The sequence below is a fragment of the Lampetra fluviatilis genome, chromosome 35, assembly GCF_964198595.1.
Source record: "Lampetra fluviatilis chromosome 35, kcLamFluv1.1, whole genome shotgun sequence".
Taxonomy (NCBI): Eukaryota; Metazoa; Chordata; class Hyperoartia; order Petromyzontiformes; family Petromyzontidae; genus Lampetra; species Lampetra fluviatilis.
The window spans coordinates 11,699,724-11,722,273 of record NC_136309.1 but is presented as its reverse complement, the minus strand read 5'-3'; the positions used below and the strand labels follow the sequence as shown (position 1 = coordinate 11,722,273).

At 50.4% G+C, this 22,550-nt stretch overlaps 1 protein-coding gene across 6 annotated transcripts in view; it reads left to right on the top strand.

Annotated features, from left to right (window-relative positions):
• SUZ12 (SUZ12 polycomb repressive complex 2 subunit) overlaps nucleotides 1–22,550 on the top strand; it is a 57,725-nt gene that overhangs the window by 25,476 nt on the left and 9,699 nt on the right. For 2 of the 6 annotated variants that reach the window (XM_078872967.1, XM_078872968.1), the window contains exons 8-19: nucleotides 2,024–2,276; nucleotides 3,074–3,171; nucleotides 3,295–3,397; nucleotides 5,500–5,930; nucleotides 8,052–8,247; nucleotides 9,637–9,725; nucleotides 10,915–11,058; nucleotides 15,230–15,387; nucleotides 15,932–16,130; nucleotides 16,990–17,069; nucleotides 17,356–17,469; nucleotides 17,917–18,160. In XM_078872967.1, coding sequence (XP_078729093.1) covers nucleotides 2,024–2,276; nucleotides 3,074–3,171; nucleotides 3,295–3,397; nucleotides 5,500–5,930; nucleotides 8,052–8,247; nucleotides 9,637–9,725; nucleotides 10,915–11,058; nucleotides 15,230–15,387; nucleotides 15,932–16,130; nucleotides 16,990–17,069; nucleotides 17,356–17,469; nucleotides 17,917–18,160 — 2,109 coding nt within the window. The remainder of the gene's footprint in view (nucleotides 1–2,023; nucleotides 2,277–3,073; nucleotides 3,172–3,294; nucleotides 3,398–5,499; nucleotides 5,931–8,051; nucleotides 8,248–9,636; nucleotides 9,726–10,914; nucleotides 11,059–15,229; nucleotides 15,388–15,931; nucleotides 16,131–16,989; nucleotides 17,070–17,355; nucleotides 17,470–17,916; nucleotides 18,161–22,550) is intronic. The other 4 variants (XM_078872970.1, XM_078872969.1, XM_078872971.1 and 1 more) reach the window with 4 other exon arrangements.

Genomic DNA, 22,550 nt, shown 5'->3' with positions numbered 1-22,550 from the left:
GGAGCGCTCGCATTGACGCTGGTGCTCGGGCCGACGGAGCGAGGCGCTGCCACAAGCCACGCCTGTTGTAGCGATCGTTAAGCAGCAGCTTTCCCATCTCGGAATCGGAGTCAGAATGTTTATTTATCCTGGAGAAATTCGATGAGCTGTGAAGCTCTTCTTTCACAGATGTCCAGTTAGGGGCGAGTCAGAAAGTTACAACAACTGTTGTGACAGAGTTACAACGGCAGCTGTGATCGTACCGCATGTTTGCGCGAAATGCCGAGAAAGCTCACGTTTTCGGTTAAGAGCGCTTCTTCAGAGAGGGGGAGTTACAAGATGTTTGCCGTTTCTCTCTGGCAAGATGCTATCAACCGTTGTGTTTTTGGTCCTACACCGCTGCCACTAAGTTTTATTTCTGGCTGTGATCGCTGCTTGGAATGTAACGGGGATTTAAAAGTATATATTTTTGCAAGTGTGTGTTCAGAGAATAAGTGTATTACACAAGCAAGGGACAAGCCTAAGAGCCTTGCACAAAGCAGCGTTGTGGTTAAACATGTGTTTACAATTTCCTGACGGCGCAGGTGCGCGCATGGCCGTTACTTTATCCGTCTTGTGTTTGCCTTTTTGGTGGGGTTCAATTTCTCGCCGAATATTTTTCTGGGTCACTGGTTGACCAGAGTGGGTGGCACGTGATTCTGTAATAGCAACAGCCCGAAACGAGAGATAAAATACTCGATGTGGACAGGCCAGGCTGAAATTGAAACCCTGCCCCTTTTACGACTGTGCGGTGGCAGCGTGTAGCACAGCGAGTTGAGACGATTTCCCGGACGGGGATTTGACCTGCGGGGGGGGGGACCACTGTGTTTATTTTTCACCGCGGGCTGAAATTTGGCGGTAAAGTTTTACTCGCTCACCCATTTCATTGCCGCTGGGTCGCCGCTAAATGAGATAATAAAACGACTCTTTTACATCCTGTGAGATAATTTTTTTTAATGCATGCAAATCGGCGAGCCTCGTCGTAATTGCTTACGGGTCTGCTGTGCTCGTTTATTTGGAATGCAAAACTTTGTGAATCTTTTAATTGTCATTGTAACTCAAGACGCTGTGAAAAATAGGGCAGGTACATGAGATAAGGGACAGGAGACAGAGTTTTGTACATGGGTGAGTGACTATAGGAGCTATTCCCGGCACCTCCGATGATCACGGTTGGCTACGTCCAGTGCGAAAGAAGTTGTACATTATACATGAATACAATGGAACAGGTGCAATTATAATATAATATGGGTTAGGTTCAGGGTAGGGAGAAAAATGTATCATACGGGGAAAAGAAAAGGAACATTGGGAAGGAGTGGGCGGTACCAATGAGTAGGCATACCTCTCAACCCATACGTTTTACCCGTATTCTTGTACAGGGAAATTGTTTTTACAGGTCCATACAGCGTACGTACAGCCATTTCAATACGGGCAAAATAAATTGTCTTTGTTTCCCCCTTGTGATGGGACTTTGTAGGATAAACGTTGAGATTTATAAGGGCACGGCGTGACCAATACGGTCTGAATTGGTCTGTAATATGGTAAGGCACTGATAAGGGATTGACAGGTATGAGTAGGGGAGGAGTTCCCGCTGATGGGGGCAGGAGAGGAGGAGCGTGACCTCTCTTTGAGGCAAGGTTGATTTGGAGGTGTCGAACAGAGACCTTGGTTGCTGGGAAATATGAAACGATGCATTAATTTGCCGAATAACGGAGGTTCTTGGGCGATCCGTGGATTCCTATTGCATTCGTATTGCGTGAGAAGCAATTGAGATTTGTACGTTTTGTGTTCGATTGCCACGTGTCCCCTCTCCGCCACCAGAGGCATTACATTCACCACAGTGTAAAAAGCACAAAATTATTTATTTAATCACATCACGACCATGAATCGTGACGAAAAAATTGCAAAGGCCGGCGATTTGTGGCGCAACTAAGCGCCTGGTGAAATCAATAATCGCAACATGCTTGTGCGCCCGTGTGCGTGCGTTTCTGTGCTCTTCTTGGCGCAGGATGTGAGCTGCCCTATCAAGCAAGTGCCTCTGGGTAAAAAGCAGGTGCCTTTGAACCCACCGGTGGTGGGCGGATCCAGCAAGGCAGGGGCAGGGGCGGGCTGCCCCTCCCTCTCCATCCCCCATGGGGAGTTCCAGCCAGGGAATCCGCATCTCGTCAAGTCCTACTCGCTGCTGTTCCGCATCTACCGGCCACTCGGGCGCGAGGGTCAGGGGGCTGCCGGCTTGGCTCGCGATGCCGACGAGAATCTGGGTGCGTCCGAGGCTATTTATTTTAATTAAAATGTTTAACTCTTTTCCCCCTCCCCACCCCCCCCCCCCAGTTGTATCCCCATTGTGCTATCCGCGTCACGTCATGAGACCAAGAATCCATTCCCAACTCTTGCAGAGCGGTGCAATCGTTCGTCTGGGTGTCATGCGGATTTCGTGGGCAGCGGTAATGTAGTGGTTATCGCACTGAGGTGACTGATGTTAGCTCGTCGCTGTAATCAGTGATGAATATCTGAACTGGTCCTGGGCCTCCCCTAGGTGGCAGACATCAGCACTCGGAAGATAAAGGTGGCTGGGTGTGGTGCTGACCAGCCACCACCTCGTGTGCCGTACCGGACTCCATCTGTGCTCGCTAACAGCACTTTCCCCAACAGTCTGTTCAAGGCTATACGGGAGCTCTTAGTCTTTGACCATATTTCACCACGCTTGTTGGTGTGGGCTGGTGCAAGCGTTGATCAGAGATGTGGGAGCATCGATCATCATCAGCCGTGATCCATCCACTGCTGGATGACAGCCTTTCCTCGCCCCCGCCGCCTCTCAAGAATATGTGATGCAACAATCCATCCATAGTACCGATGTACAATGATGGACTCTGCTGCACTGTCCACAGCTGTGCTCGGCGTAGCACCATGCAAGGCCTGGCTGCTCGCGTTTCATATCAAGGATCGCACCCATATTCCACGGTCCCAATGCGAGCGGGTGTATTCACGTAACACTTCGGTCGGCGTGGCAGTGTCCAAGTGTGACTGTATGTGAATAACGGATCTCGCCATACACTAGGTTTACCATGTGATGGGCCGCGTCGTGCGTCGCACCATCGCGGTGTGACCGCTTGGCTGTGTGGGCGGCCATGTGCTGCACCCACTGCTCAGCTTCCCGTGAGTCCGCTCGCTCACCGCTTGCAGGAATGGTGTGTCACGACACCCCCCCGCCCGGGAACTTACGCGCAGGAAACTAACATCCCCCCGTTGCCGCGTCCCCCCCACCACCCACCACCGCAGACGTCACGGACGACATTCCCAGCAAGCGGAGGCGCAGCTCGTGCCACCGGGAGGACACGGAGAAGGTGTACACTTCGGAGCTCACGGTGTTCGATAAAAACAGGTCACTGTCCTCGGACAACGCGCCACAACACTTGTGTAGCGACGAAAGGATGAGAATAGTTGTGTACAAATTGGCGCCCGCTCGCGCCTTTCTCATGGCGCCGGGCTCTTGTGAAGGAAGGCGGCGCTGTGTTTCACACATGGACGTAGTCTGGCAGCAGAGAACAATGTTGCTATGTCTTAATGCCAATTGAGTAATTTGTGGACGATCTTGGACCATGACGCCCGGCACAAAATGTCTATTCGTTTCGAATGACGTCAACGGGATATTTTAACGTCCTCCGTGAAACAGATGGCGCGTGTTTGCGTGGTTAATTCAGCCGCAATAATAACCAGGGCGGCCGCCAGGTTACCCGCGAATGTCGGCAACCAGCGGCGCACGCTGGGCCACGTCACTGCTCCAAAAACGAAATGTGGGCCACGTTTAGCAATGAGACTTGCCGCGAGTGTAGATATTTCAATTATGTGTGTTAATTTTTCGTCGCAAGACTAGGCTGCATAGTAGATCACAGTACAGCGAGTAGGTTCCTGGAACATATATACAGGTAGTGCCCAACTTACAAATGCCCGACTTATGAACCAGCTTCCAAGCAAATTCGCAATTGAAAACTGAACCGCCGAATTATTTTGTTCGGAGGAGTGATCCTCCGCGAGAAGTAACAAGTTTATCAATGCTTCCCTTTTTGTTGAACTGTCAGACATTTCACGACACTGACCGTATGGGGATTTAAATCCAGTGCGTTGTGTTACGACTTACAAACGGGTCTCAGGAGCGAATTTGGTTCGTATGCCGAGGACTGCCCGTGGACATTTCCAAGCGTGCTTCTCTCATGCGTGGGTAGGTTTTTGTTCCTGTTCCTGCGTTCTCGTGCACGCGCGGCTATACTCGGTGTGGGGATGCTGCCTTCCTGGAGAAGAGCGTTTAAACTTGCATGAGGCTTAGGGGAGAGTTAACAGGAAGTGTTTAAACGTGCACGGAGCGGTGCTCGTTTCCAATGGGGTGGCCCTGAGCCCGTGGGCGAAACAGAATCAATGGGGTGGCCCTGAGCCCGTGGGCGAAACAGAATCGATACAATGTTTCACGGTTCTGCCGTACAGCTCTGCGATGTGTTTTTGGGTTGAACTTCATTGTTGTCCGGCTTGATGTCTTGACATTTCGTTGCAAGCACGTGGAACGAAATGTCGGACAATGAGTGCATGTTGTAACTGGAAAGCACGTAGGAAAGGATGCATAATTACTTCCCTTCAAAGTCGCACGTGTCTGACCTCAGAGGAGCCGGCCTTTTAACCATCAGTGGAAATTCCGCATGTTCACAGTGGGGGTGAATGTTGGCGAAATGTTAACCACTTTGCCTGGTATACAGGAGGTCGTGGGTTCGATCCCGACCCTGACGTCTGCTCTATATTTGGAGATCGCGTGTACTCCCCGTGGTCGCGTTCATTTTTCTCCGGGTTCTCTCCGGGTTTTCCTTCCACATTTATAAACAACGTGCGTCTATAGACTATTTGGCTGCTGTAAATTTCCACGTGATAAGCCACTTCGTTGAGCTATCATTTGTGGCCAGGTCGCTTCTGAAAAAGAGCTCTATAGCTCAGTGGGCATTACCTGGTAAGAAAATAAGTGAATAGTGTTATAATCACCGTACCTCCAATTGGCACGATTGGCTATGTACGGTGTGACAAAAGTTCAACATACAAACATATGTACCATGCTTGTGAGTGACGCGTGTGTTCGCACGTGTGTGTGGGGAGCAGTAGTGTAGTGTAGCAGTTAACATGCTGCACTACAAACCTGCCGACCCGAGTTTGATTCCCGTTCACGGCCAACACCAGTGACGATTATCTGAACGGGTCGTGGGCCTCTCCTAGATCGACTGCCTCAAATGAGTACCTCGTGCGGTGTGTAAACATCGCCACTAGTGAGACAAAAGCACCCAGGCGTGGCGTTGGGCACCCCACCCCCTCGCTCGTGTGCCATACCTCCTTCGTAGGTGCTCGCTAAGTGCACTTGCCCCAACAGTCTGTTACAGGCTATACGGGGCATCTTTGTCTTTGTGCGTGGACTGACCGGCGTCACGTGTGTGTGTGCGCGCCCGCGAGCAGACGGTGCCAGCTGCTGGACGGCGAGTACGAGGTGGCCATGCAGGAGCTGGAGGACTGCCACATCAGCAAAAAGAGGGCGACGTGGGAGACCTTCCTGGAGGGCAAGGTGGGGCCATGGCGGATACCGTGTCGGTCACCTACTACCCGGCCCCCGCTTTATTAGGTCTGACACATTTTATCAGCACCATCCTGCGGTGTCCGATGGCTCAAGTAAAGTTCAGTCCCAGCCAACGCTTGGCCCTCTCCCGCCCCCACCGCCATATTTCGTTTCCATCCTCGCGCGAATTGTGAAACCCGTTTTTTGTTTGCTTCGTCGGCACTTGCGGGAAACTGTGGCGGTCGCTGTCAAGGACGCTGCGTCTCACGACGCTGCGATCGCAGCTGTGGCCGGGCCTTGCCGTCACGACACGCGCTTCTCGTGTCTCGCCTCTGTAAGCCGACTCACTGCGGGCCCACCGAGGTGTTCGGTTCACTTTTCATCACGGTGATTGCACGCAATCATAGCAATTAGGCGTTGCACAACAAACCCTTCGCGCTCCTATTACTAATATTAGCCACGACTTTGAACACCTTTTGAACTTCGAATTGTGGGCGGGAAATCTTCGATACGTCAACAAGATTTCCCCCCACTTGTTCCGCAAAGTCGCGTTTTTGTAGCAGAGCGAGGATGGCGTGCGGCCACAAAGCTTTTACGCCGACGAACCGTGGGCCCGGTGGCGATCGTCGTCGCTGGGTGGCGTGAGGGTGCCAGTTCCCAATCCGTGGTGTGCGTACCCCGGGGGGGGGCATTTTCAGGGCACGCGGAGCATGCCTCGGGGGGGGGGGGGGGAGGGGGGGTGGTGCGCAAGGCATCTCTCCGTCGTGATTCACGTAGCGTCAGTGGGCACACGGCGATTCCGGTCACGTGGGGGGGGGGGGTTTCACTCAAGCGGTGCTTTGGTACGTTGCGCATATTTAGTTAGCGTTACTACGTTATGAAGCGCAAACTAAACGTTGCGGGCGTTGGTTACTTGTGCATGCTATTGTAATTTCACGAATGTAATTAATCACCTTGTATGACGGTAAGGGGTACGCGGACAGTAGCTCGGGCTGGTGATGGGAAACACGACGAGCAGAAGGTTGGGGATCGGCTGGTGGTTTCGAGAATGGGACCGTTTGACCTTCGCACACCACGATCTCCAGGCGGGCAAGGTGCCTTGTCAACAAGGCAACCGTTGGTGCCGGACTTCCACGGCTGCCCCGTCTTGCACTGATCGCTGGGTCACGTCTCCCCACCCCCCGTAGCCACTCGCACGCCCGTCGCGTTTGCTCGCTTCGTTTCGCCACCGCGCGTGTTCTTATCTGTGTGCGTTTACGCGTGTGTTTACGCGTATACTGTTGGGACCTATGCGGTGGGGGAGACGGGGTAAATTTCGGCGTTGACTCTTCGGAAGGGGGGTGGGGGGGTGGTTGGCAGAGGGGGTGGTTGGCAGCGAGGGTGGAGAGCGGGGAGTCATGATCGAACTCTTCCCACAACGCGCCGTGAACCCGCGTCTTTGTGGCCCAAGCTGCAAATGGCCAAGTGAAATTTCTACGCGGACTTCCGCCCCTGACCATTACGGCGCCGCGGAGGGCGCTCGTATCATGCACGCGCGACGCTTGCCCCCGAAGCTGCACCCACAAGACGGTGTCCGGCTAACGACAATCAAAGCAGGGGAGCAATATGACAAAAAAAAGGATCTGTGTCCCGCGATCAGAACTGCCGCGTGGAACGTTCTGGCGCTCGCAAAACCCGGCTACCCAGAAGCCGTCGTGCGAGAAAGAGTCAAAACTGTGCACACACTTGTTCTTTCGAACAGGGCTTTTGACAGTGAGTGCCTCTGTTGGGCATTGGAGTGCTTCGATCGCGTATCTGACGAGATCGGAATGAGGCTGCGTGTTTTCCTCTCTCGTTTTCTTTGTCCAGCTGAAGTGTCAGAGGCTTCATCTCGACTTTCCTTTCCTCTGTTTAGCACCAGGCAGATGGTAGACTTTTGCTTCTCATAAGGAACCGTTGAATCAACTGTAACACATGCAGAGCTCAACTGGTTCGCTGATTATAGGATCGGTAAAACAAAACGGAATGCAGGCAGCTTTTAGTGAAGGAACCAAAAGCCCTCTAGACATAACTGCTTGTGCACAGCCTTGCGGTAAACTGGGGAACGCCGCTAAAGAGACACCGTAACCCGAGAGGTCTCAGCGCTGCTAGGGGCTAAATGGCTCTGAATGCATGATAATTAATGACCGTGCTGGCGAGTTACTTACGGTGAACGGCTTGGTGCGTTTTTGTTTTACATTGGAAACATTAATCCTCTCTCTGTCACTGTATGTATGAAAATGAGAAGTAACGAGATTGTTGAACTTCGAGAAAGTAAGTAGGAATCAATACCTCACCTTGACATTTTTCCTTCTCTGTGGTTTGTAACGCGAGGGTTACAAAGGAATTTACGCTTTTCCAGAGTGCATTTAAAATGGTCTCGTCTTCGGAAGGTAACTCCTCGCGCGGCCCCCCACCCGGTCCGTGCGCGCCGCAGAAGCTGCCACCGCTCGAGACGTTCACTCAGGGCCCCACGCTGCAGTTCACGCTGCGCTGGACCGGGGGTGCCATGGACAAGGCGTTCACTCCCAGCGCCAAGCCGCTCACTCCGCGCAACATTGTCGACCCCTCCGCGTCCGCCGATGGCCGCAACGCCACCACACAGAAGCCGGCCGCCCCCACCGGAACCTCAGGTGCGGGACGGACGCCGTTCCCCCGGCACTGCTGCGCCCTCCCTGAAGCTCCCTCACGCTCCCTGGCGCTCCCCGTGCTCCCCGACACCTGAACCCTGACCCCGTTTTGTTTGTCACTGAAACGTGTGGCGTGCAGTGGTTCACCGAGTCGGATGTTTAAATCCATTTGTACGTTCGCGATGCGCGAGTGGTAAGGTAAAAGATCCCCGTGACGTCATTCACAAAGTAGGCCCATCGTGTGTCGGCATCGTGGTCCAAATTTTCGCCAATTTGAAAATGACACCGTAAATTGCTTGGTTGGAATGTGCATGGCAGTCATCATCCCCCGCGTGTATTCACTTGGCAGGACCCTCCTGAGAAAGAGTCCTTAGACTTGGTGGCCCTTTCCTGCGTTAATGAGCATCATTCTCAACGCGTTTTAGATGAGGATTTTTTTAACCAGCGTCGTTTCCCAAACACAATGGCAGCAATGCGAAAGTATTCTGAAATAGATTTTCATATTGCCACCAATGTGAAACTAAAGACAATTTAGGAATATTCATTCAGCGAAGAACTGATTGTGACGTGAGATAAAAATGGTCGTTTGCAGCGTCCAATTGGGCATCATCAGTGTATGAATGGAGGTTAATGTTGAAGGCGGAAATTATTTTTACAAGTGGGAGGAGATGGAAGTGGACCTTTTCATGGTGGCGATGATGTCCATTGTGCAATTGTTACCGATTAGCTGGGGGGAGGTATGTCAGGTTTTGGGCAAGGGGCTTGAGGCCAGGATATTAACTCTTATTTCCTCAACCTTTTCAGAGAAGGCGCAGGTGGTGAGGTACTCACACCGAGCAGCAGGCAGGAGTAATGTAACAATGCCTAAGGGAGCGTGTGCGCTGTTAAAGAGGGGGGTGCTGGGCTGGACCGACACGGTGATTATGGTTGCAGAAGAGGAGACTGGTTTTGTTCTGTGTGCTCGCGGTACATACTGCTCCGTAATACTAAAAACTATAAACTTTTATTTTACCGGGTAAGGCCCTTTGAGCTCTGTAGCTCTTTTTCAGAAGCGACCTGGCCACATAATGATAGCTCAACGAAGTGGCTTATCATGTGAAAATGTATAGCAGCCAAATACTCTTAAACGCACGTTGATTCTAAATGCGGAGGGAGAAACCAGATGACCCGGAGAAAAGTCTACGCAATCAGGAGACCTTGCAGACTCCAAATATACGGGCGATCGGGATCAAACCCACAACCTCCATACCAACCGAGGTCGCAAACATCTCCCCCAGCCCTGCTAGCACCGTCTGCCTCGCCTCACACCAACTGCATCCCTTCCCCAACACGTGGCTAGCTGCCTCTTCCGTATTATCATTTTTTCTTTCTATCGTCGGCTTCTTTGTGCAGGAGTGAAGGACCAGCTGTCGTCCAGTGTCCAGGTGAAGAAGGAGCCGGGGCAAATGGAACCTCAGAAGAAGCTCAGAATATACTACCAGGTGCGCCCCGCTCGGTCGCTGTCTCACCCCCCTTTGAATGCGGCGTCGTTCCGTCACCGTCCTTCACCCGTCGTCGGCTGCTAATGCGGTCAGCGGTGCCATGGGCTGTTGGTGTCCGCCAATGTGCCATTCCCTTCCCGCTCAGGGTTTCGAGTGAGGCTCAAAGGACCTGTTTTGGAATACCCCGGCAATGAAATCGCAGTGCTGCGTGCATTGCCTCGTGGGAACGTCTGTAACGTAATGTCGGCCGTTGAGAGGAGGGGGCTTGGGAAAGGCACGGCGAAGGAAAGCGTGACGGTTTGGCGAGCGAGAATGATGACAGAGTAGTAGCCAAAGGAGTGAACTTTCCCGAGAGCGGGGTGTCCGCCGCAGAGATGAAATGGTGAAATCAAGTTCTGTGTAGGAGCTAAATGGAGTGTTCCCTCAAAAGACCTTTGAGAAAACGTAATGTCTGGGGGAGGCCTTCATGAAGCAGTGGATAGATCATGGATGATGATGAACATGTAGGCTGCTTTTATAGTGGAACGTAGGTGATATAAAATAAGTACCACTCTGTGGGACTGGTCCTGAGTTCACTGGCCACTGATGTTAGCCGTGACTGGAAATCAAACTTGGGTCGCTGGGTTGATCAGGGGGTCCGTGAAACACTGTGCCAACTGCTCCCTGTTCTACTATTTTTATTTTACCAGGTCAGGCCCACTGAGCTATTAGGCTCTTTTTTAGAAGCGACCTGGCCACAAATTATAGCTCAACGAAGTGGCTCATCGCGTGGAAAATTATAGCAGCCAAATACTCTGACAATGCACATTGATTCTAAATATGGATGGAAAAACCAGAGGACCCAAAGAAAAATCCACGCAAGCACAGGGAGTACATGCAAACTTCTAAAATATAGGCGTCAGGGTTTCTAATAGTGGAGGGGAAAACCGGAGGACCCTGAGAAAAATCCACGCAACAAAGGGGAGAGAGACACGCAAAGTCCAAATATACAGCAGGCATCAGGGTCGGGATGGAACCCACAACGTGTATACCATGCGAGGTAGTTAACATCTCGCCATGTTGCGATACCGGCAACACGATGCTCAGGATCCCGATTTCGGTGGAACTCGATGTTTGTCACCACGATGCTTCTCCTTTCGTTTCCTCTGCTAACCGACCCCTCCCCCACACCCCTCTTGGACCGTCGCAGTTTTTGTACAACAACAACCTGCGGCAGCAGACGGAGGCGCGCGACGACGTCCACTGCCCCTGGTGCACGCTCAACTGTGGCAAGCTCTACAGCCTGCTCAAGCACCTCAAGCTGTGCCACGGCCGATTCATCTTCAACTATGTGGTGACCACAGGGCCTAGCACTTGCAGTGTGACGCGGTCTCACGTCCGCCCTGGCGGCTGTGCTGCTATCGTTGTTTCCCTCACCCCCTCTTTGATTTTATCCTCCTGTTCACAAGCGGCAGCTTCGTCTCGCGTGTGGGCCGACGGGTTAACGGCGGTGACAGTCTTAATTTTAGAACTTTCGTGACTGCAGGAATTATTATTTGTTTCTTTCGGTTAAGTCACGTCTAAAGATAAAATAATAAATTAAATTAAATAATAGAATACGACGTTTCGATTGCAACACAAGCAATCATCATCAGGTATAATGAAATAGCGACATAAAATCTAACCATAAAACTATAGACAGACATATTAGCAGACAGATATCACCAAGATACATAGCGAGAGCAACACAGGTAACAGAGAGGGGTGATCGTCTCTGTGTGGTGGCCTTAAATAGACAGAGGGGGGGGGCGGAGGCAGCGAGAGGGAGGAGGGTTAGAGAAAAAATTAGCATATCAATGAGTGGTCAACAGACGTGGTGCTGCGAATGCGATGGCACGGCAAGCAAGCCTGAAAATCCTTCTCCTGATTTTCAGGCTTGCTTGCCGTGCCATCGCATTCGCAGCACCACGTCTGTTGACCACTCATTGATATGCAAATTTTTTCTCTAACCCTCCTCCCTCTCGCTGCCTCCGCCCCCCCCTCTGTCTATTTAAGGCCACCACACAGAGACGATCACCCCTCTCTGTTACCTGTGGCGGTGACAGTGTCGTAAAGGTGGTTCGATCCTGCCGGGTGGCGGTCATCGAAGCGCGCGAGGTTGTAGAATATTTCGCCAGGCCGGACTTGGACGTCGGCTCGGACCGCGCGAGGCTGCCGCATGGACACGACTAATCTGAACGGACTCTCACTTGACCGCACTTCCATTAACCGCGCTTGATCAGACGCACGTATGCGCATGTCGTCGTTATCTTTAGAATCAACGTGCGTTTAATAAGAGTATTTGTTTTCTAGAAATATCCACATAAGGCACTTCGTTGAGCTATCATTGCTGGCCATGTCGCTTCTAAGAACGAGCTCTATAGCTCAGTGGGCCTTGCCTGGTAAAATGAAACATAGTTTAGTTTTGGTGCAGCGTGAAGGCGTTACAACCCCCCCCACCTACATCTCCCTTATCCCCAAACCACTCCACATTCTCCTCCCCTGCCCCCTCTGCAGCCTGTCTGACCTGTTTGTAAAGATCCGTAATTAAGTAATTAATTTCGAGCAGCTCGTCCAGTTCGTGTTGTTTATTGAGACTCTGCTGTTTTATAAATATACCTGTGCATGTGTAAGCGTATGTTTATTTCTTAGAATGGTTTTGTGATCATAGATGTATGATATGACAATGGGTTTTGCTGCACTGTGCCCACTGCTATGCAACACTTAGCCCTGCGACCTATAACAACTTGTTTATGCGTGGTGGTTGCCCATCCAAGCCCTATCCAGGCTTAACACTTGCTTAGTTTTGGGATTTGACGATGTTGGATGCATCATGGATGAATTTTACTGGGTATATTTTCATTTTATGAGTTGGCAATTTGATTGTAAGACCAGCAATGATTTTCTGGGTATATGAATAACTCGTGACTAAGATGAGAATTGTTGCTAGGAACATGGGCATGAAGTGATGTGCTCAGGGCTATCGGATTGCAGTTGAAAGGTTACAAGTAAAATTCTCGATACAATTAGTACCACTTTGAAGAACATCGCCAGGCATAATAATTTGTATTTATAGAGCACCTTTTCTTGCCATCAGATTACGAGGCCACTATGCACAAGTTAAGATGAAACAAATATTTAGAAAGACAAACTTCGTAAACGCACATGAAAAAATATTAATAAAACAGTAAATACTCACAATTTAACAATTTCCACTCATGGAAATTTACCTTAAGCCTTAATATAAAAGTTACCTGTGACGCCATCGGGCAGAGAGTTCCACAGTCGTGGAGCCTGAACACAGTCACCCTTCCTCCTGAGCTTTACCCTCACAATGTAGAGCAGTCGCAACCGTCTGGCATAGGAATATGGAATTTCCACCACTGCACCAGGGCTGCTAGTGGAGATGGGTGATTATCAATCCTCGTTTAAACAAGCGGGCAACTGCAGTATTTTAAACGTGTACAGTGGAACCCCTCTTAATGACGGTAATTGGTTCCACGAAATCGGACGTTACGAGATTTGGTCGTTAAGCGAGTATAGGAAATACACGTTAAAGGCTTAATTAGTTTCGATAGCATCGAAAGTTTCACTTTTTCATCCAAAAACGCACTTTGTAATGTTTAAGCAATGGATATTAATACATAAAGATAATAACAACATTATAGACGCATAATATTTAAAGAAACGCGGTTAATCAATGCATTAATTCATATTTACTTTACCTCCAAAAGCCCGTTGTTAACAGGGGAATGGTCGGTAAGTGAACCCATTGGGCTCTATGGAGGCAGTACACTACTATACACTACACTATACACTACACATTGGGCTCTATGGAGGCAGTACACTACACTACTATACACTACACAATATACTACACATTGGGCTCTATGGAGGCCTGTCGTTAAGCGATTAGTCGTTAACAGTGGTGGTCATTAGGAGGGGTTCTACTGTAATTGAGGAGCATGCGAGTGGGCGCGTGTCCGTGCGCGTAGCTGAATGTGTGTGCGCGTGCGCTTACTCTGTCCTCTTTTCACTTCTCCCCCATCTCTCTCCCGTCCCCCTCCCCCAGGAGCTTATTTTCTGAGCGTGGTTGGATGGCACTGCTGGTTGTTGTTATGGAAATGTGTGTATTCGGTGTTGCCCACGCCACTAGACCATGAGCACGCTCGGCGCTGGGCGGGCACAGTTGGGCACCAGGACATTGGAAGGACTTCATGGTTCCTCTCTTAATGTTTTGCTTTTCATTATTTACGCTCGTCCACCCAGCGAGTCCTCGAAGCTCTTGTTCATGAGGGTCGTCCTGCCAAGTCGTGGGTAATCCCCCCCAATCGATTCATTTACAGTGTTCGGCATTGGTATGCTTGGCCAATCATTACCAGTTATATTGTATGTTTTTTTTAGCTATGGGAGGAAGCCGGAGAACTGGGAGGAAACCCATGCAGAACAGGGAGAGAACATACACACTCCACACAGCAAGGCGGCGCCCGAGTTGGAAATCGAACCCAGGTCCTTCTTGCTGTGAGGCACAAGGGTTACTACGGCACCACCTTGCCGCCCCTTTCTTCCGGTACACTGGAAGGTAGTGTAGAGTATATCGTATGTGTATGTATTGTGTGTAATATGTATGTATATCATTCTGCGTAACTTATGTACATACATACTGCATATAAATATATATATGGATATGCTACAAGAATTTCGGCTGATTTTACAAACCGTTTTGCTCCACGTATGCGAGCTAGTCCCGCGAGTGATTCCGTTAAGTGGCCGGTGACAGGCGGCTAATCGATCGAGATGAGCGTTTACAATCTGTGTGCCCAGGTAACTTTTAGGACCCTTAAATGACACCGGATGAACAGGGCTAAACAACGTGGGGGGGGGGGATGGTCAAAGAGGGGGCGTGCTCGTGTGGCCACGTCGGCTCGCACGGCTGCTTTGGTAATGACGCTCGCAGCGCGCTGCGTCGAGGCAGTGACAGGTGCATTCGTGACCATAGAATCGGTCCTCCTTTCACGCCTGTGGTCACAATCGTTCTCTGCGCTCTCTGGAAATCACCTCTCGAGCGCTTTTTATCACACTCGTTTATCGATTGACTTCAGCCTCCCACGCACTGTTCTATCCGACGAGGAGTTCCTATTGTGTTCGCAAAAGCGTTTTAAACTCTTAGCTGTCCGTGAGCCCAGAGCAGATATTTCACTTGTCGGTACCACCCGAGGTGGTAATTCAATCGTATTGGTCGTAGGACTAAATTGGTGCTGCTAACGGTTTGCAACCCGAGGTGGTGCCAATGTCTGCTCTGGTCCGTGGCCCACGGGGCAATAACACAGCGTTCATCGCACAGCAAGGAGCGGTGGGGGTGCAGAAAGGTCCGGTGCTGTCGGCATCAGACATGGCGCTGGTTTGGCACTCGCGCTTGGCTCGTCGTCGTTGTTGTTATTTGTCCCCTCGAGGGTTTTAACTCGGCTTGCGTCTCCCGTTCACAGCCTCTCACCAAAGGTGCTCGCATCGACGTGTCCGTCAACGAGTGCTATGACGGCTCGTACGCCGGCAATCCGCAGGACATCCACTCCCAGCCGGGGTTTGCCTTCAGCAGAAATGGGCCCGTCAAGAGAACGCCCGTCACCTACATCCTTGTGTGCCGGTGAGGAGGAGCGCCACCGCTGAACTGCGTGATAACCTCGTCGGCCATGATTAATCCGCTGCCGGATGCGGCCCTCCCCAACAATCTACTCAGCACCTGCACACGTGCTGGTTATCAATGCTCCCCTCTCCCTTCGATGAAACTCATCGGACTACTTTCATGAAGTCATTGTTTTCAGTCTCAGATTTTATCCGGTCCATTTGCCTCGAGGTAATGGCGACCAAATGATTTGCGAGTAACTTTCACAACCATTAAATAACCAATTATCACAAATCGCCATTCAACGTACGTATCGCGATGGTAACGGAAACTGAAAAGAATAGAACCAGGATGCACGGGATCCATGCGACCGGAATCATTGTATGGGACTAATGAGGGCCCTCGTGATCTAAGGCGAGCGTAGAAGCGCGGAGGCAAGGCAACGGACTATTGCAATGGTGGGGTGGACGTGTGGTCCCGGCTACGCCTCTCCGTCACCCTGTTGCCGTGTGCCCTGTGTGTGTCCGCGCGCGCTCGCGCCGCTCGGCCGGCCGTCCTCCCCTAGGCCGAAGCGGCCGAAGCCGAGCCTGTCAGAGTTCCTCGAGTCGGACGAGCTGGAGGTGGAGCAGCAGCGTCCTTACGTGAGCGGCCACGACCGTCTCTACTTCCACAGCGACACCTGCCTCCCGCTGAGGCCGCAAGAGATGGACGAGGACAGCGAGGACGAGAATGACCCCGAGTGGCTCCGCGAGAAAACCGTGCTGGTCAGAGGGCGCCCACTCCCCCCACCTCACCCATTGCCGCCTGACACTCGCCTCACTTGGTTCACTAGGAGAAGAGCTTTGTCTTCCTCGTGATCGGGGCTGTGGGGACGGAGCTGCGGTTGCAGTGCATGATTTATAGTCGGGGATGGTTGTGATTTTCTTTTTATTCCAGTTTGGGTGTGACACAACCCAGCGTCGTCTATCCCACGTCGGTATAATTAGCGGGTAGCTCTGTGATCCCCACTTCTGTGGGCCGGCCTCCAACACAGATGGTTGCAATTCCCTGCGAGAGGTCCATTTGGATTCTTAGTCTTGTGATACGGGGCCAAATCGTGCAATATAAATTTTTACTGGGGGAAAAGGAACAACTGATTCAGCATTCTGCAGTGAGTCGACAGCGGTTAAAGAGTCACCGTTCTCCCATGGGAACGTCACTTATCAGCCACTGGCTAGAGGCCCGCTGACAGGGATCCGCACCGCCGCACGTAATCGTTCGCGCAGGGAAACGCGACGACCTTAAGCTTAGGTTAGGGTCACATGGGCATGGGACGATGTTCGTCATCATCCGCATGGTCTCGGGCTAGTTATGTAAAATCCTATTTTGCTACAGGGATCAGTTCCTCTGTAAAAGAGCCACTACTGCCTCGTAGGACTCTTTTAGCACAAGGCAGATCACAGAGTAAACCGACCCCTAAACCAGAAGTTTAACTCGCAGACCTTCTATTTGCGAGTTGGAACAAACTGTTGCAGCACCACTCTGCAAAGATCTCACCTGAATGTGTCAAAGGTTATTCGTTCTTCCCCCTGATTTTTAATTATGTTTTATTTCTTTGCCTGGCTCTGCTCTTAACTCCCGAAGCAAATTGACGAGTTCATGGACGTGAACGAGGGGGAGAAGGAGCTGATGAAAATGTGGAACCTGCACGTGATGAAACACGGGTGAGTGGCGGTCACGTAAAATGGATGCTCGGCTTTCGCGCAGAGTTACAATGTTGGCCAAGGGAGAAGGTCACTTTTGTTATTTTATAAATCCACTTGTTAACTCGGGAAAGCCTCGCCGAGTTTTAAGACTCTCTTTGTCGGAAACGGCCTGCCAGGTTTTGGCAGTAGGAGGTGATGTTGCAGCTGTGCGTAAATCTAAATTGATTTAATTTGAATGGTGATTGGTCAGCATTTCGATGGATGTTTGGCCGATACTAGTTACATTTTATGTTTTTTTTTTTAGCTTTGGAAGGAAACTGCAGAACCCGGAAGAAATCCATGCAGAACAGGGGGAAAACACACAAACTCCCCACACAAAGGCACCCGAGTCAGGAAACGAATCCAGGCCCTTCTTGCTGTGAGGCACAACTGTTACCACTGTGCCACCCTGCTGCCGCCCCTTGGTGGTGGCGATGATGCATGATGATGATGGTGGTGGTGATGATGATGATGTATGATGTTTGGTGGTAGTGATGATGCGTGATACTTGGTGGTGGTGGCTATAATGATGCTTGGTCATGGTGGTGATGATGATGATGTGTGAGGGTGGTGATGATGTGTGATGGTTGCTGGTGGTGATGGTGCATAGTAGTGGTGATGATGCTTGATGTGGTGATGATGCTTGATGTAGTGATGATGGTGGGATGGTGATGATGGTGGTGGTAATTATGATCAGGATGATGGTGCTTGTTGGTTGATATGGTGCTGACACGAGATTGAGACGATGATGTGCAGGGTGGTGGTGATGTGTGGTCGTGGTGGTGATGATGATGCACGGTGGTGGTGACTGCCATCTCTTGCGCAGCTTCATCGCGGACAGCCAGATGCACGGAGCGGTGCTGCTGTTTGTGGAGCAGTGGGGGCCGCGCCTGCTGGAGATGGGCCTCTTCCAAAACCTGCTGCTGCACCTCATCAGTCTGCACGACTTCAACCTCATCGGGCAGGCGAGCGTGCAGGCCGCCATGCTGCGCCTGCGCCGCCTACGACAGCGCCACCTGGCAGCGCTGGAGCAGCAGCAAACTGGAGGGCCGCCCCCCCGTGGCCTGGAGGTGTGACCCCCTCCCACCACCCACCCTTCCCCACCACCGGACTTTGCTCATTGACATATGTGAGGGATCGAGACACCTTGACAAACAGGGTAGAGGATCAGGGGTCTTGATAGACCAGGGTGTGGCAACGCTTACGTCTTCTCAACGGGCAGAGATGTGAGTAGGTGAGAGCTCCTTCGCTGAGGAGGAGGAGATGATGGAGCAGGTGCCCGGCCGAGCAAAACAAACTTTGCACCGCGGTTCTCAACCTTAGCTGGACTAAGGACCTCTGCAGCTTCTATAGAGCCCCAGACCCACCTACAGCGAGCGCTGCTGTGTCGCTGCTCAGAGTTGGGAGGGGGGAGGGGAATGCTCGCGTCCAGCACTTGGCAGACTCCTTTTGGCATTTCTCGGACCCCATAGTGGTCCGCTATGGGTTTGTTGGACCCTGGTTAAGACCCCCCCCCCCCCCCCGAATCGGTGAATGCGACTCTGCGACGTGAAAGGCGAACGGGGGACGCGACTCGTCTGCAACAAACGAGACAAATTAGCGGATGAAGCCAGTGGAGCGCCGAGTGAGATCGACGAGTGGTTAGCGCCGCTTGCCAGTGGGGAAGGCGGCAAGGGGCTTGCTGCATTCCCCCCCCCCATTGCTGCCCAGTGTTTATGTCGAGTTGTTGCCATCAGAGCCACCGTGTGCCCCGGTGCCTCTTGCCACATTTGAAATTGCCCTGAAAATTACCAGTATTTAGACGTAGATTCATCCCCAGTCGTGGTTAGACTTAACATTGAATGGCATTTGTCCTTTGGGGGGGAGAGCACAAGGAATGGAGGTGAGGGGGGAGGCTTGGGATGGGGCAGACAGGGGGGGTGGGTAGCCTTGAGTTTCGTAATCACCACTTCCGAACGTAATTGATCCACTCGTTTAATCCAAATGTACTCAGGTGGGCAATCAAAGGGCTGTGGCGTGCGAGGGCCTTTATTCATTGCCGCTCGGCCCCGTGTGAGGTGCAGCGGCTATCAGGCACTTGTGAGCGCGTGACAAGATGAGTGCATACCACAGAGCCCTTCTCCCCCGGCTCGTGAACGCCACGTCGGTTCGATTCGTTATAAGATCCGCCGCTGCTGCCGCTGTTGCTGCCGCTACTGCTGCTGCAGACTTTATCCCGCCCTTGGAGCGGATGCCACACCTAAGTCGTGGAAATAACAAGCCGCTTATTTTTAAAGCCTGTCAGCGCTTTATCAGTGTATTTATCTGGCACTGCATCCACAGTCCGGGCTTGTATATTGTGTGTAAAATATCAATATTTGGAATGTACGGAAGACGTAACGAGTGCATGTAATTACGCGGAGGTCCTCCTTTAAGTCGAGGGGTAATTTTCAGGGGCAGTGCTATTAATGAGCAACCATCTGGGGTCAGCGTGGCAAGCGGGGTGGGGGGGGGGCTGTGTGGTCATCGTTACGTTCACTCATCCGTTCTCATCCTCATCCTCGGCTGTCAGAAATCTGCATGCGTAGACACGGAATGTTTGACAGATTGTCCTCCGCTGTTGTCGAACAATGCGCTGTGTCAAGAAACAACGAGTTCATTCATTCTGTGTCGGTGCACCAATTACTGTGCTCTGTTTGCCCATGGCTGTTTTGTCAGGAGACATTCCTGCCGGCTATGCATTTGTGGTTTCTACATTGCGTGATCCTTTATTGTTTAATGTTATTTCTGAAACGTACCACGGAGTTTACTGCAGGTCACTTGGGAATGTAATCGTGCCCCATTGCAGCGTTCATCGTGGCACACACTGTTCCAGTCACCTTTGTCTTTTAGTTGGATCTGGTGAGAGCCCATTTGGCGGGTTGCAGAGTAACATTCAAGGTGGACCTGGGGGCAATGCAGGTGTGAATAAAGGAGGATGCCACTGGGTAAGAAACATTGGCAATAGGGATATTTTTTTTTTAAACGGCGTCGCCCATAAAAATAATTCGTGCACACATCGTGCGAGATTCCCAAGTTCGAAACTGCAAGGTGAACAAAGACAAAAAGTGTCAAAGGTCAAGTTTTGTTGGTCTACCTGGGAGTGGGGTGATGGGTGGTGGCGCCCCTTCACCGGTGGCGCCGGGTCCGCGGTGGAAACTCGGTGCGTCTCGGTGCGAGCAATCGCGCCATGGGCCCCACCGCTGCTTTCGCTTCCTACAAAGTGGTGAACGATTTGTCAACCCTGCAAAGATGATGAGTTGAGTGAACTGCCTAGCCAGAATTTCAACTCGCAAACATGTGACTACGAGTTTCCTGTAGTCTGTGTTCCATAATTAAAAACCCTTCTGGTTGTGGAGAGCATTGTTGAATATTTTTTTTAACATAACAGACGATTGCGTATGTTATTAAATATTTATAGGTTAACGAGACTATTTTTTCCGTGGCTACACCACTGTTGATACTGGCTCCTGAGCTTCGGGCATTATCGGCGAATTTTAAGAATCCTGGGGATAATTTAGTCCTGCTCGGGGAGCCTCAGAAATTAACATTCAACTCAGAGAATCATGAAGGCACCTTAGTTCGGCTCTGTGGCCTCAGGCAGCCGCGTAGATCTTTTATGAATCCTCACGGTTCGTTCGTCGGGCTGTCTGCTTGCCGCCACTTCCTTTTGTGTGTGTACAATACAGTAGTTGGTGTGCATGTCAACTTGTTTACTTTGGGATATAATTCCAAAAAAACAATTCACTATTTATCGACGTGTCACATTGACTGAGCCGCGATGTGACAACGCTCGACCTGCCAACGCTCGACCTGCCACTTAATGTACGGGCAGTGCGCAAGGCATGTCGACTTTCTGGTGACATCTTTTAGCTCCTCAATAGAAATAATTTCAAAGTAAAGAGCTGACCGCACATGACAGATGTATCCGCTACAGCTGGAGCACATTCTAAATGACCCGCTGTGTGCACCATTCAATTATTATTACCATTACCAATGGGCCCCGCACGTCCTTTGGATGTGGCCATCTGTCCGTCCGTTCCGCCCTCCGTCCCTTCCTCCCTGCCAGCCAGCCAACAACAATTTTTCTAAAAAAGTACAGGCGTCCCTAGCGTCACGCAGCTCGCCACCGTGCAAATTCGCGGTTACGCGATTCATCTTCTGGGGACATTATTCACACTTGCGCTTTGCGTTTCGAAGATACACGCGCAAGAAAAACAACAACACAAAATGCCTAAATTAAAATGCTTCTCAATAAAAAAATAATTGTCAATGATAAATGTTCAAAGTAAAAACGATAAACTATTTCGCTGGTTAACCGATCGGCCCACCACCCTTCACGAGTAGAAGCAGCCCACAGAAAGCGTTCAAGAAGCCCTGATGTTACTCGTTATTTAGTAATCTTTGTAAGTAGTGTTATACATCTTTAGTGATTATTATTTGTTATTAAACTCCTTATTAAGTATTTTTTTGTAATATAAGTATTACATTTATATTTTATGGGTCTTTCGGTAAAGCCACCTAGATAGAATATCAGGACGTTTCGATCGCAACACAAGCAATCATCTTCAGGTGAAAAATGTTTTATGCTTATTTTGTAAATCCAGGGCAAAAATAAAGAAATGAAATAAAACTATAAACTGTCAGTTTAACACGTAGGCTTTCGCGACCAATATTGTTCATAATCAACGATTTTTGGGTTTAGATCGCGTTATTTATAAATGTGTCGTAACCCTCCACCACCCGACACGGCCAATCAGTAAAAAAAGTGTCACGTTGACAAAAGACAAATAGTTCACTGCTTTAGCCCACCGGTGTGTTGAAGCGTGAAACCACAACATTTACAATTTGAGTACGACGTTTCGCTGGTAATTGCATCCAGCATCATCGGGCAATTCGCCAGAATGGTGAGGCTCTGCTGTGTCTCCCGTTCTTATATAGAGAAGCAGCAGGGTGACGTCATCATTAACTCATTAACTCATCAGGTGCAAAGATTTGAGGGGGGGGGTTATTGTAATTATATACTTGATTAGTAATAAGGCTATTGTTACGATGCGAGTTGTAGATTAGTAATAATTTGGAATGTGTTCTATTGTGATTATGCTACATTAATAATCAGTTAGTGCTTGTTTCCCTTATAAGGAATTGTAATGCATCTTATTTAATAATACGCTTCCAGGCCGCACTAAGCCTGTAGCTGTCTGAGCGATTAAAGTTATTTCTGTTTCTCTCAATCTCAATGGATTCTCTAATTAGTCTTTGCCAGTAGTAACTAGTTTTACACAACACTTCAACGTTGTCAAAATCAATTGAGTGTCCCTGTTGACAAGCATGTTCTGCCACTGCCGACAGTTGTGTTTGCGATAGTTTAATATTTCTCTGGTGTTCTTTTAGTCTTACACTAACGTTACGCCCTGTCTGTCCAATATAGCATCTGCCACA